Below are 13,558 nucleotides of genomic sequence, written 5' to 3' on the forward strand. Positions count from 1 at the left end.
TAGCATTAACTTCATCTGTGACCTTTGCCTCACTCTCTAACTTCTCTTAGATTTTATCAAGTTTTGCTTATTTTTTATTTTTGCAAACTTGGGTGCTGAGAGGTAGGTACCTAACACCACCACCACCCCACACCCCCCCAATGTTCTGCAGACTCCATGGGCCACTTCTCACAGTATGGCCCTTCATTTCTCTGCGTCATTCTTCATCTCTGTAAAACAGGGTAATGATGTCTAAATATCATGCAGACAAGGATCTGGCAACCAAGCAGTTCATCTATACGTGTAAATCCAGAATCTCGCTGAAATGAAAACTACTGGAAAATTTTTGGTTCCCAGCCCTTTTGTCGGTGTGCTAACTAAGAGCTCCCCAACTGTTGGTAACCTGACAGAGATCCTGGCAGGGCAGGAAAAGCACACACACAATCCTCTGTGTTTTTCACACTTCAGTCTTCTTGCAGCGGCTTCCACAGCTTCAGAAGAAAACACCAACACCTGACCATGTCTGAATGAATGCAACTAATAATAGAAATGTCATAGGTGAAGCCAGTGTCCCAGTACTTCTACTTTGTACTCTGTCACTGGAAAAAGTTAGTGGTCAAAGAGTGAACGTTTGTTGAGAGAGATAAAGATGATCGTGAAGGTGGATATAGATGACTTGGCAATGAGAGACAGGGCAGGAGAGGAGAGCAAGCCGCTCATGGTCCCATTTCTATTACCTCTCTTTTCTCCTTCCACCTTCTCCTCAGCAGCCCCTTTCTACTACTGCCTCGGCATCTTTCCCTCATTTATTCATGCTCTCTGTGCCATGACTTCCAAACCTTCCAGGACCCACACAGTCCAGCTGAGCATCTGAAGGGGAGAGGGAGCACAAGGGTGGCAGCTCTCAGCTCTCCCAGTGCCGCCGCCACCGCCGCCACGGGTGGGTGGGTGGGTGGGTGCAGCCACCCCGGGCTCGGCCGGCGCGGCCCCCCCCGCAGCGGCGGGGAGCACTGCTGAAGGGCCGTACCCCCGCCAAGGGGCTGCGGGGAGCAGCGAGCCGCACCGCTCAGGAGCCGCCCCGCCACCGCGGCCCCGCGGCGGGTGCCCTGCGGGGCCACCTCAGCGTCGCCTCTGCCGGGCTTCGCGGCGCTCGGGAGCCCCACCCGCGGCCCGGGGCTGCGCAGCGCCTGGCAGCACCCCACCAGGCACGGGACGGGGCTGGGCTCAGCTGGGGCGACCCCGGCCCGCGCCGCCCCGCGGGGCCTTTCGACGCCCTGAGCGGGGCGCTTCGTGCGGCTGGCGCTGCGCGGGCCGCCCCCCACCCAGCGCACAGCGCCGAGCGGGCCAAACGCCTGGGCCGCAGGGGGCCCGGCGCCAGGGGCCGGGGCGCGCCGCGGGCGGGCCGGGCTCCGCGCTCGGCAGGCCGGGCTCGGCGCTCGGCGGCCTGCGGCGCCCTGCCCCGGGGGCAGCGCCGGGGCACCCGGCTGCCCTCCCCGCGGGCGGTGCCGGGCCGGAGCGGGCCGCACGTGGGTACGTGACGGCGGCCGGGCCGGCGGGGCCCGGCGGCTCCTCCTTCCCCGGCGCCCGCCGGCGACTGGGCGCCGAGGCTGCGGCGGGCGGCGCGGGGCGGCGCGGCGCGGCGCGGCGCGGGCGGGGGTGCTGCCTCCTGCGCGGCGGAGCGGGGAGCAGCGGCAGCCGGGGCCGGGAGCGAGCGGCCCGCGCGGGCGAGGGCGGGCGGCGTCGCGGGGCGGCGGCGGCGGGGGCGGCGGGGGCTTCGGCGGGGGCTGCGGGCGGGGTCCGCGCCCGCGGCCGGCAGCGGTCTCTGCGCCTCAGCCGGGCTTCGCCGGGTGCTGGCGGTGCGCTCTCCCGCCGCGGGGCTGCACAATGGCAGTCGTTCAGTAGGATGGATCCTGCCGTGGCTTTTGTTCTGCAGATCCACCCATCCTCCTAGCAGTCAAGTACCAGGCTATGGTTTTCTCTCTGGGGATCTTCCTTCCGCGTTTTGCCGGTGTCTCTGATGAGGTTTTGGCCTCGACTGGGATTTCACTACCTTACTTTTCGTTTGGCTTCTTGCTGAAAAAAAGGGATTTCTTTTATTTTCTCTCCACGCTTTTGGTTATAATCCAATGTTGATCTAGGGGGAATAACCATTCAGCCTGGCTGAAAAAGAGCATCCGTTGAAAAGTCTCAAAGAAATATACCACGTGAGGAAAAAAAACTGGGAGAAGATCGGAATATAACAATTTTTTCTATGATAAAACTGGTGCCCCTCTTCAGGAGAACTGGTCTCAATTTATTATTATGCAACCACAAGGATCTCTTCTTTCTCAGGGTGTATAAGCTGCTGGATTGCTTTTCGCCCAAATCAATGTGGTTTCTTTGGAACATTTTCAGCAAAGGATCGCATATGCTGCAGTGTCTTTGTGGCAAGAGTCTTAAGAAAAACAAGAACCAAACTGGTAAGCAATCCATTGCACTGCGTTGTTTTTCTTTTATGCTACCCTGTCTGTTGCTCGCCGAGGTAGATCTGCAATCCTGCTGAGGGGAGAAGGGGGAAATATAACGAGGCCAGCACGGACATGCATGTGCATACGTGTATGAATAAGCAAGGAGCGGCTTGGATTAGCTTCAGCCACTGTCACCACGGAAAAGGAAAAAAAAAAAAAAAATCAAAGGCGACCCTAGCCCAGCCTGCATCTCCTAGTTTTTATATGCTGTTTCCAAGGAGGAAACTTGTATCGCTACCCTTTTTGAGGGAAAGCCAGTAGATACCCCCCCCCCCCGCTCCCGTCCCCGATGCAAGCCCCCCGTGCACACACACCCCCGGTCAGTTTTGGGAAGAGGAGCCCGGGTCTCCTTCCCATGCTGCTGCGAGCCGGCCCTGCCTGTGGTGGGTGAGTGTGCCGGGGCTCAGGTCCTGCACAGCACTTTCTGATTAGCTTGCAGTATGTCCCCTCCACCCCCCCTACACACACACCCCCACACACCCGCCTCTCTGAGCTTTCCAAAGTCAAATCCAGCACCCCTCGTCGCCGGCCTGGGGGGCTGCCCGTTACCACTCCCCCCGGACTTTAGGCCGGGAAGGTGGCGGGGGTGTGTGTGAGGAAAGCGGGTGGACACTTTCTTGGGGCTTGTGCCCAGACGGCAACTCAGTCAGCTATGCCAATCGGCAGCAGCAGCACCGCCCGGGTGGCTGAGTCTCCCCTCCGCCTCTCCCTGTCGGGATGACCCCTCTGGGCACACGCCGGTGTCTCTGCGTTCGTCTCCATGTCTGCCTGGCAGCCAGGATCATGCGCTTCGGTTCAGCCCGGCTCCGAGGGGGAAACTTGCAGTACATTACATAAGAAATGCAAATGCAGGTGCTCGGGGCCGCCCGGTCCCGGGGGGTCACGCTGCTGCTGTTGCATCCCTCTGGCTCGGGGCGTCCGTGCGGCCAAGCCCGCAGTTTGGCGAGCCAGGTGGGCGAGAAGGGATGCTCGGCGGGCGGGGGAGCCGGCAGCTTTTCAGGGGAAATACCGGCCCTCCCTGCCCCCCTCGCACCGGGCTCTGTCCCCCGCTCCCCGCCCCCCCCTCCCCCCCCGCCCCCGGCAGGTTGGCTGCAAGCACTTGCGTGCCTGGGGAGGCGAGAGCCGCTGAGCCCGGGCCGCGAGGGGTGGGATGCCGTGTGCGCGCTGCTGTGTGTGTGCCGGCTGCCCTGCAGTGGCAGCTCCCGAGCAGGAGGCTCCTGACGCTGGCACTGCAGTGTAGTAGATCATAGGCTCTCGTTGCCTCTCTGACACCCCAACATCAACAAGCAGCAGCCCTAGCAGCCCGCACCCCTCTCCTCCCCGGCAGCCGGGGTGCCGGCTCCTGCTTCTCCCGGCTCAGGGCCGGTGCAGAGAGTCGAAGTGGGCACCTCGGCGGACCCCCACCCCCAGCTCCCGTTTCCCAGCTTGTCTCCCTCCTTTCCTCCCCGCCGCTGCCGCTGCAGCAGAGCAGCCTCTTGGCATACCGAAGACCCCGAAATGCCCCGCCGGAGGCAGCGCTCAGCCTCCCGCAAAGTGCCCTTCGCCTCACCCGCCCCTTGGCGCCGCAGCCAGCCGCCTCCCCCGGGCGGGGGCAACTTCCAAAGCCGTGTGCTCGCCCCGGGGCGGGATGGGGCCGGCAGAAGCAGGGCAGACGGCCACCTTCTCGCAGCACCCGGGGACTCCCGCTCTCTCCCTGTCCGGGCCGCACAAGGGGGGGAGCAGAGCCGCGGCGGGGCTGTGCCCGCTGCCCTGGCCGCCGCCCGGGGGGCGGGCGGGGATCGGCGGCTCCATCGCCGCGGTGCTCTGGGCGAGAGGCGATACTCCGGAGGAAGGGCTGGGGGTGGTTGTGGTTTCTAGACCTTTCAGTTTGTGTACCGGGGCGAGGGGGAGACGTATAACACACACAGACACACACTGACCCCCCAAAGGCCCGTGTCCTTTCCTTGCGGAGGGGAGGCTGGTAAGCAAACGCACCCTGAAGCCGAGACGTGTCCCTCGGGGTGCCGCGGGCCTGCAGCACACCTTTCCCGCCTCCCCTGGGACTTTGTCGCACTTACCCCCTCTACACGGGACGTGAGGGTTTTGGTGGCCAGAATGGCACTGCACCCTGCCGGCCCGGGGGGTGCCGGGGGGGCCGGTATGAGCAAGCGGGGCGGACCGCGGGGAGCGGAAACCCGGCGGGGGCGGGCTGAGGGGTCGCTGCACCCCGCTGCCGCGGTGCCAGGGGGCACAGGGCGGCCGGAGAGCTGAGCGCGGAGGTGGGAGCTTGCGGTGGCCGTCCCCGCCAGCCGGCTCCGTGCTCTTGCCCGCCGCCCGCACCGTGTGCGCCTCGCTGCTCCGGCCCGCCGCCGACACGGCGGAGGAGCCGGGACGCCGAGCGCAGCCGCGCCGCTTGCCCTGTCCTGACATCCCGCTCCGGGAGCGCGAAGCTGCGGCTGCCTGCCCGGGGAGGCTAATGAACGGCATGGGGCCGGATTAGCGGGTAGTCGGTCACAGGCGCTGTCGCTCTGAGGGCAGATCAACCGCATCTTGGCTAGGGTCGCCCGCGGGAGAGCAGGGAGCCCCTGCCGCGATGTCCCGCCTCGCCCGGTGCCCCGGCGCGCTGGGCCGGGGGGTGCCCCCCACTCTGCGGGCAGCTGCGGCCGCGGCAGCCGGGGACCCCCGTCCCCGCCGCGGCTCGGCGCTCCGCTACCCGCCCCTGGCCCCTCTTGCCCGCCAAACTTTTCAGGAGCTGCTGGGCTTTTTGCTCTCAAAAGGCACCACGCGAGCGAGCAGCTGCCGCTGATCCAACCGTGTGGAAAATCGCGCAGGTTAGGCAGCTCGCGCTGGCTATAATTTCAGTTTATGTAGCTATTTTCGGCCTGCTACACTTTTTTTTGTCCCTCTCAGCAGCTGGTCTTTTTCCAGAAACGGGACTGGGTGGCTCACTTCCAGGTGTTCCTGCTTTGTGCTCCCTCGGCGCCGCTGGCTGCATCCCTCCCCTCGGTGTGATGGGTTCGATGACCTCCCTGTGGGCTCCCTTGCCACCCCCGGGGGTCCCAGCTGGCCCTGCCGGGGCTACCGGCACCAACCACAGCAAGGGGCAAGTAGGGCAGAGAGGGACAGGGTCTGCGGTGGGGTGTGTGCAGTTCTCTGGCAGGGTTGCATCAGGAGGCTGTGGTTTATCCATAGTAGAAATGCAGCTGGCTGAAACCCTGTTTGTTCAAATTTACTACCCTGGAAAGAGGAGCTACATTTGATTATTTACCTTTGTACATTTCTTCAGAAGGAAAAAAATAACCCCAACGTTGAGAAAAAATACGTGTGGCTTTGCTTGCACTGATTGAATTTTTTTGAGTTTTCCTGAGTTTAATAGTACAAAAAATAATGAAAGCCCCACATATATGCAGCATCCCGTCCAGCATGAAAGTATTTGTAATGTGTTGGGTTCCCTGGGCCTCACTTGCTTTTGTAATTATTTCCATCTAATTTTGCCCTTACAGCTTGTCATATACACAGAGAGGACCTCACGAAGTGTGAGACAAAAGAGACTTTCCCTTGCAAAGAGTTAAAAGTTGCTCAGAAACATAAGGCCTGAGCCAGGGCTTGTAATGGTAAGATGCCATCCTGGTGGCTTCACCCTGTGGGCTCTAAACTGGGTATGTTCACTTAGACAGTGGCTGAGTCATGGGAAGGATTTGGGGCTTGAGGGGAAATGGGGAAGGAGAATATCTCTGGGTGTATTTTGAAGCAAATACAGCTAGTGAATAGATTTTTTTTTTTTACCGAATGACACCTGTGAGGATGCCCATGGGAGATGAAGTACTAGGTGCCCCCACGGCAGGGACTGCTATCGCATTTCGCTTCTGGTGGCAGCCCAGCACACAGAGGATGGATCAGGTTTCCTTTCCATTTACTCCAAGGAGAGGCATCTCTCCAACTCAGTCAAGAGTGTTGACAGGAAAGTAGATGGAAATTGGCATTACTATAAATACGTTGCTGATGATAGAGAAATTTAGTTTCTGTTAGTAGCAATCCCGTATCAATCTCAAATACAAAACCTATTTAGAAAGAATAACAGGCAGTGGCTGAACTAGGATCTCTGCATAGTCCCTTGTCAAACTCCTCCATACAATAGTCAGACTGTTCTTTCATGGATGCTTATTACTTTGAAAAATTTGTAAGCACAGCCATGTGAGGATCTGTCTGAAACAGACTCTTGGGTCTTGCCTGTAAAATATGTAGTGTGTGTCTTTATCTGAATTCTAAGAAAATTGGGCCTCCCCACTGCCTTCCTTACTCATAGAAAACAAACCTGCCACCAAAAGACAAAGGGTGTTTTGCCTCAGTAAGAGCTGCGGGATCAGGTCCTCGAAGTTTCTTTTATGTAAATCCCCAAAGCAGCTCTGACTGCCTAAATACCTACACTGTTAATTGAGCTGTGGCGTATTTCTCTCACTCCAAAGGAAAATTGGCTATTTACATGTATTTCACCTACTGAAGTTTTCTCCTCTATGGAATAAATTTCCTGAATTTATACAAATTTAATTATTCTTGATCAAATTAAATTGCATATTCTACTTTTTAAGGGGTGAAATTTATGCCTGCTCATGCATCTCCCTACTGTGATAAAATGTTTGCACCTAGTTCAATGCCTGCTAATGATAGGTCATTTATAAATGAATTCAAATATACAAAGGATGACTTAGGCTTAGAGAAAATATGAAAAATGTGTTTACAGACATCATTGGTTTAAATATTTATGTGCATGCATTTTTTGTTTTCATTTGATGTTTATTCTACTTACCTGCTTTAATTATGTTAAGTATCTTAATTTTGAGCTAAAATTCCTATTGACTTCAAATTCAGATAAGGAGTGATTTAGACATTCAGAAATTGTCCCTTTGCAAAGATTTCCTGTCCAGTAAATGCCTGTAAAAGTATAACCTGGAGAGGAGAGAGCTGTTTGAAACTGGAAACCAGTTTTTCAAGAGGACTTCATAAAACTAAAATAGGAATTGGGGCAGTGGACCAACTCTGAGGTGGCATTTTGTAGTCAGTAGAGTCACTGCTGAGGTTCTTGTATAATCACTCAACATGTAGGATGAAACGCTGTGAGTCTAGAATGTGGTTGGATAAATGAGGTGATTGTGTGCAAATTAATTAAACGTTGCTGAATATTTACAGGTGTTTGCCAAATGTGCCTGTGAGCACTGAGTCCTGCTGGAGCAGGTTTCATTCAGTGGAGTATGATCTTGTTACTTCAGGAGCAATGATTTGTTTCTACACCTAATTCTGTTTCAGATGGCCTTTGTGATTTTGGACACATTGCTACTTCCCTATGCCTCGCTTTCCTGCTTGTTAAAAATTGCAGGCAATGCCTGAACGTTTCACAAGTGTGCTAGTGGTCCTTTTGTTTGCTTTTTGCGTTTCAGTGAAGGATAGCTTTTCAAAGACAAATTACTAGTTTACTGAACAGCTTACTGAGAAATGATATTGAATGATCTTAAAAATTTGCAATCTCTGTTGTGAAAAAAATTGCTGTGGTGAGCGCAAGGCTTGATGTACAATTAATGTACCTGAAAGCTACTTGCCACTTTCCAGAAAGAATGTATACTGTAGAAAAACAGCCTACCTGGAAATAAACTTTGCAGGACTGGGGCCGTGTTTAGTTCAGAAAGAGCGCTTCTTGCGCAGAGTGTTTCGTGTTTCTACAGTCAAAACAAATGAAGCAACTGGGAGGAAAATATTTTTATTGAAAACCATGTGATAAAGTGCTCAAAGGAGTATATTCATTTCAGACTTGCTATTAAAAAAATTATTTATCGTGTTCTCGAAGTGGATCTTTAGAGGTTCTGAGCCACTCAGAAGTACTGAAAATTATCATTGCAAAGGGAACTGATGGTGTTTGACACCACGATGGACTGAACTCACAAGGAGCAAAATGTGACGTATCCTTTTTAATATACTCTGTAGCAAAGGTGTTAATAACTTTGCATGTGAATAACTAACAAAGTTGTAATTCAAATCAGGAGCACGCTGGTTTTGAAGAGGATCTTTCTGAGGGCAAAACCTCAAAAATCATGAAGTGAAAGGCTTTTAATGGATAAATGGAATGCAGGCTTGGTATATCTGTAGTGTATCACTTTTACAAGCTCTCACATTAAACAGTAGCAAGGAAAGTGAATTGTTGCTGATGAGACAGCATTGAGAAGTCAGGATAATAATATCTGTAGTAAAATTTAATGCACAAGTCAGAATAATAACACCTTCTGCAGTAAAATTCAATGCACTAGTTAGGTAACACTGTGGTGAACATAATCAACATTTTAATAGTTTGAGAGTTAATGTTGAATGGCTGTGTGAGTCAAATGACAATAAATGGCATGAAGTTGCTAGCAGAAATTGATGGTGTAATTTTAATGTCCATATTTTGTGTTTTCACTCTGACACCTGCTTATTTTACTTTTAACTGGGAACAGCATGAGGAATCGCACTGAACAAGTTTAACGTTTGCATACAGAAGGCAGTATCTTGGAAATTACTTGGCTTAATCATTTTGTGGCGCTAAAATTAACCTGGTCCCATCAGACAGTAGAATTGAACAAAGGTTAAACATTTCAATTCCATTGAATTGTTTTGGCTTTTGCTCTACAGGCAGTGATACAAATAAACTGTAAACCTCTATGAAAAAATTGTTTTAAGGAGATTCCTGAAAGGTCTGTGTTTCACTGAACTGATAGGGGAATAGACTTGGCTCTTTCCTGACAATTCGTCATGCCATCCATGGTTGGTTGTTTTTTTTTTCTTGGTGCAGCTTTGTCATCTGGAGAGATAAGAACATAGTGAGGATACAGAATGTGTGGGATTTGTGCCTTAGCTCCTGAGCATGCCCTGTCTCCAGCTTTAGACGTTAGATGTGCAAGAAAAATAAAAGATACAGGGCAAATTTGGGTTTGATCCTTCCCCTAACCTGTCCCCTCTGTTTTCAGCTGCAACTGGACTGTCTTAAGTCGGACCTTTTATTCAGGCCACTGCGTGCAGTAGCCTCTGAAGGAGCTACACACCTTCACTTGTGAAACGACATTTCTATTTTGGGCATCAAAAACTGTGCATGGCAGCAAGCTCCACATAACCACACACTGTGTGGAGGGGTTTGTACTTTCAGTGGTATGCCTTTCTTCTCCGGTTGAAAAACAGAGGCTAATGCTGCTATTCCTTCTCCGTGTTTGTGATTACTGATTATGGGGAGCTTTTCAGGGGCGAGTATTGCATCTATAAGGTGAAGAGTACTTCCTTCATGGTGCCTTCTTCCTTGAACTGTCAAAAAATTCTGAGCGTTTCTGTCATCTTGGTTCCTGTGCAGTAGCTTGCCTCTGCTGAGGATATAGGCTTTGGAGATGAGGCAGCAGCTGACACATCCCTTTGCATGCTTTGCTTTTATCCAACTAAAAGGAGTTCATTCCTATGGATTTTCTAGGCCTGTGGGATAAGGAAGTATCTCCTGCAAAGGGCATGTTTTCACAAAGTCCTTTCTCTTGAGGGAAGAAGCGGGATATTGCTCCCTTGAACAAGCTTTTAAAGGATTAAGCTCTGCTGTGACTGAAAACTAGAATTTTGTACCAGTGTTGAATGGTTTGAACAGGAGAGAGCACTTGCATATAAAAGGAAAGACTTCTGTTTACATATAAATCTCTTGGTTCTCACCAATGCTAGCAAAGGTAATATACAGGAATTTCATTGCCCTTTAATGAGGTTTGAGATGAAAATGTTAATTTAAAGAAGGCAGGTTTGCCAGACTTGTTACTCTTTCAGTAAATGTATTTCTAAGCATGTCCTGCTACGGTTAAACGAAACGTCCAGCTTAAACAGCTCCCAGTCCATGCTTCTCATTAGAGAAGTGCATCATGAAACATTGCTATTGCCCAGGAGTTTCTACACATGTTGCTCATTGCGAATGTAGGTACATTATTGACATTGAATGAGATAAACAGGAACTACCAGTGCAAAACATAATGGAAAATACAGGAAAAGATGTAGAAAAATTACGGAATAGGGAAATTCTTAAAAAAAAAATCAGTTAAATTATTACAATAGTAGTATCTTATAAAATAGAGTATCCTACCAGGAATATCTTAATAAGGGTTAAATTAATAGTGGTGCTTATTAATTCATAGAGTTTATAGTATGAAAAAACACTTTACAGTTCTGATTTTCTTGCAACTAGGAATTACAAATCGAACCCAGACTGCTAATAGTCCCTGAGCAACTGAACCTAAATGTGATTATTGGCAGATTATCCCACTAGGAGATCAACCCAGGATCTCAGATGTGAATTAACTGCAGGATGTCTAAAACCCAGGTGCAATTTTGTGGCTCAGACTTTTTCAGCTTTCACTAAAATCCATGTTTTAAAGTAGCATTAACAGGTGGATTAAAATTTGTAAAGCCTTGTGCTCCCAAGAGATTTCCTCCTATTCCCTTGCCAGTATAAATCTTTTTTTGTGTTTGTCCCCATGTGAAGGAGACTTTCTGCCTCAAAACATAGGGTTATACAGACTTTCAGTGCTGACATTTGCTAGTCTCCTGGCTTTACTCAGACCTGTTTTATCTGTGTGAATATGACCTTGACCCATCCCAAACACTGTCACATCCCTTATAGCCTCTCACATCTCTTTCAGTTCTTTAACCTGCTGCTTGTGCAGGCATCTCACCTTTTTACTTTGGATTAGGGTCTCAAAGGAAGATTAGCCCTTAATTATATTTCTTTCAGATATTTTAAAGTTCTTTCCACCACTTCAGATAATTAACTAGTGGCAATGGTCAGAATGACTGTACATGTGACTACTGTTGTAATGGATATTTATGATGGGTGAAGTGTAGGCTGATGGAATATCCCTTGTTTTGTTGGGCACGAGCTGTATGAATGATTGGTTTCCCACTTTCTGTAATGTACAGTAGCAGAACAGTAGCAGAAGTACACAAATGCAGAGGCAGTAAAGCAACCATGATTGATTAGGAAAAGACAGTAAAGTCAGCAAGAGAATTAACCTGGTAGAGAATTGGTTCCAGGTCCTGGCTTTGCCTGCTTACCTGGGTGCTACATGTCTCCCTGAAGCTTGTGGCCATGACTTCCCAGAGAAGTACAAAACCTGTGTGAATGCATGGCATCCATACCTTCAGCAGGGTACGCACAGAGCAGACTTGTGGTCTGAATCTTGTTCACCTTTGATCTGCCTTGTTCACCTTTGATTGATTTCACTTTTGATAGTGTGGATTTGAGACATTATTTTATGAGAGGATTCTAACATGTCACTTCAGTGCAACATGCTCTAGGGCTCCTGCTAACGAGGCTCGTTTGTGGCCAAACCAGTGACTAGATGTTATTAAACCTTTTGTTCTCAAGTGCTGAGCTCTGCCTGTTTGCAGAGTTTTGAAACATGTCAGAGATGAATTCTCTTACCTTTGAAACCTGTAGCACAGACTCTTCATCCATGGAACAGGACACCTAAAAGCAGTATGGGATTTTTTTACAACAAATACGCCATTATGTAGTGTTTGTATTGAAGACCCACATTTTTTTGAAGGAGGCCTTACTTTGTTTTAGAACTAGGCTTTAAACCCTGATGATTTTTGTGGAGTTGTAAAACTGTAAGAGAAAAAAGATAATGCTGTTGTGGTTTCCTAGGTAATGTATAACTTGGTAAAATCAACGAGTGTACTCATGGTAGGAGGAATGTGCACCAAGGTAGTGGGAATGGAGTCATTGTGGTTTTGTGTTCTATGTCTTTCCTCATTTCAGTTTGTCTTCGCAGTTTATAAGGGATGATGTATCTGGGGTATTACTGACATGAAGTGGAGATGAGTCCCGTGAATTGTGGGCCACAGAAGATTCTCTGCTCATGGAAGATTTTCAGTGAAGGCATACCTTAGGAGACATTGACTTTCTTAGCACTCTAACGTCACAAATGTTGATTTTGACCATTACCATACACCACTGAGGAAGACACCATCTAAGGAGTTCCTCAAGATACCTAAATAAATATGGTGCTCTTGATTAAAAAAAAAAATCTTTAAGCACAGTGAGAAAAAAATAATTGAATCTAAGGATATGCAGGTAAATATTACGGTAGTTTAAATGTAAAGCTACTTAGTTTCATGGCCTCTTAAATTCTGGATGAGAATTATTTTATTCCAGTTGTGCCAGTTGCCATCAGCATGAAAGTGGAAGCAGCAGTCCAGGATCTTATAACCAAAGCAGAAGTAAGCTGTAAGTTGTTCAGGCTAGGTTAAAATCTTTTAATAAAATATCAAGATAAACAGCAACATGAGGGTTCATTATGTTTGCTGGGGCCCATTTTCCTTGTCTTTCAGTGGCTGGCTGGAGTGACTATGGTCTAAGTTGACTGCCAAGAAGGATACCTGCTAATAGATTTATGATGGAGGATGAGGAAAAGATATTAAGCCCTTGTAGTCATATATGTAGGTTAAGAATTTGGGGGTGGAACTTGATGAAGTTTGAACAAAAGTAAGTCAGAATGCGATGTTAGTACATTAGGTGAGACTTTTTTCAAGTGCTGTGTGGATGATACATGAATAGTGTGGGATGCTTTCTCTCCCACTTATTCTCAGAGGGAGATGAAAACCCAGAATGACAAAAGAAATTATAAAGTAAATAATAAAGGGATTAAAGGAATCTGTAGTCATTTAGACAGGTTAGTGATAGAGAATCCTACAGGCAAGCAGAATTTAGAAATTGTTTAAGCTACTTATCAATCGAAGAGCAAATAGATCTGAATTTTGAGGACATTTTCATGGAAAACATCTATTTCTAGAAGTGTTTCTTTCCCAAGGACATCTAAGGGAGTTACATTTGAGAGTCTAGCTTCTCTCAATTTATTCCATTTATAGCTATCTTGCTGAAGGTGAGATATCCTTGTAAATGTTCCTTTGCTTTTATAAATAAAGGTGCTCCTACACACTCTAGAGTCTACTGGCTGTCATCACACAGCTCCAAAGAAGTGGCCTCCACGGTGACCTTAGGCTGAGTGTCCAGTGCCTCCTGCCTGCCTACCTGCTGTCACACGGATGGT

The 13,558-nt window shown here is 49.5% G+C and overlaps 1 protein-coding gene across 1 annotated transcript in view; it reads left to right on the top strand.

Moving 5' to 3' along the window:
• The first annotated feature begins 1,762 nt into the window (after nucleotides 1-1,762).
• FGF14 (fibroblast growth factor 14) overlaps nucleotides 1,763-13,558 on the top strand; it is a 406,279-nt gene continuing 394,483 nt past the window's right edge. Inside the window, exon 1 of the mRNA XM_055803052.1 lies at nucleotides 1,763-2,438. Coding sequence (XP_055659027.1) covers nucleotides 2,231-2,438 — 208 coding nt within the window. The 5' untranslated portion in view covers nucleotides 1,763-2,230. The remainder of the gene's footprint in view (nucleotides 2,439-13,558) is intronic.

Source organism: Falco peregrinus, chromosome 4, assembly GCF_023634155.1.
Source record: "Falco peregrinus isolate bFalPer1 chromosome 4, bFalPer1.pri, whole genome shotgun sequence".
NCBI lineage: Eukaryota > Metazoa > Chordata > Aves > Falconiformes > Falconidae > Falco > Falco peregrinus.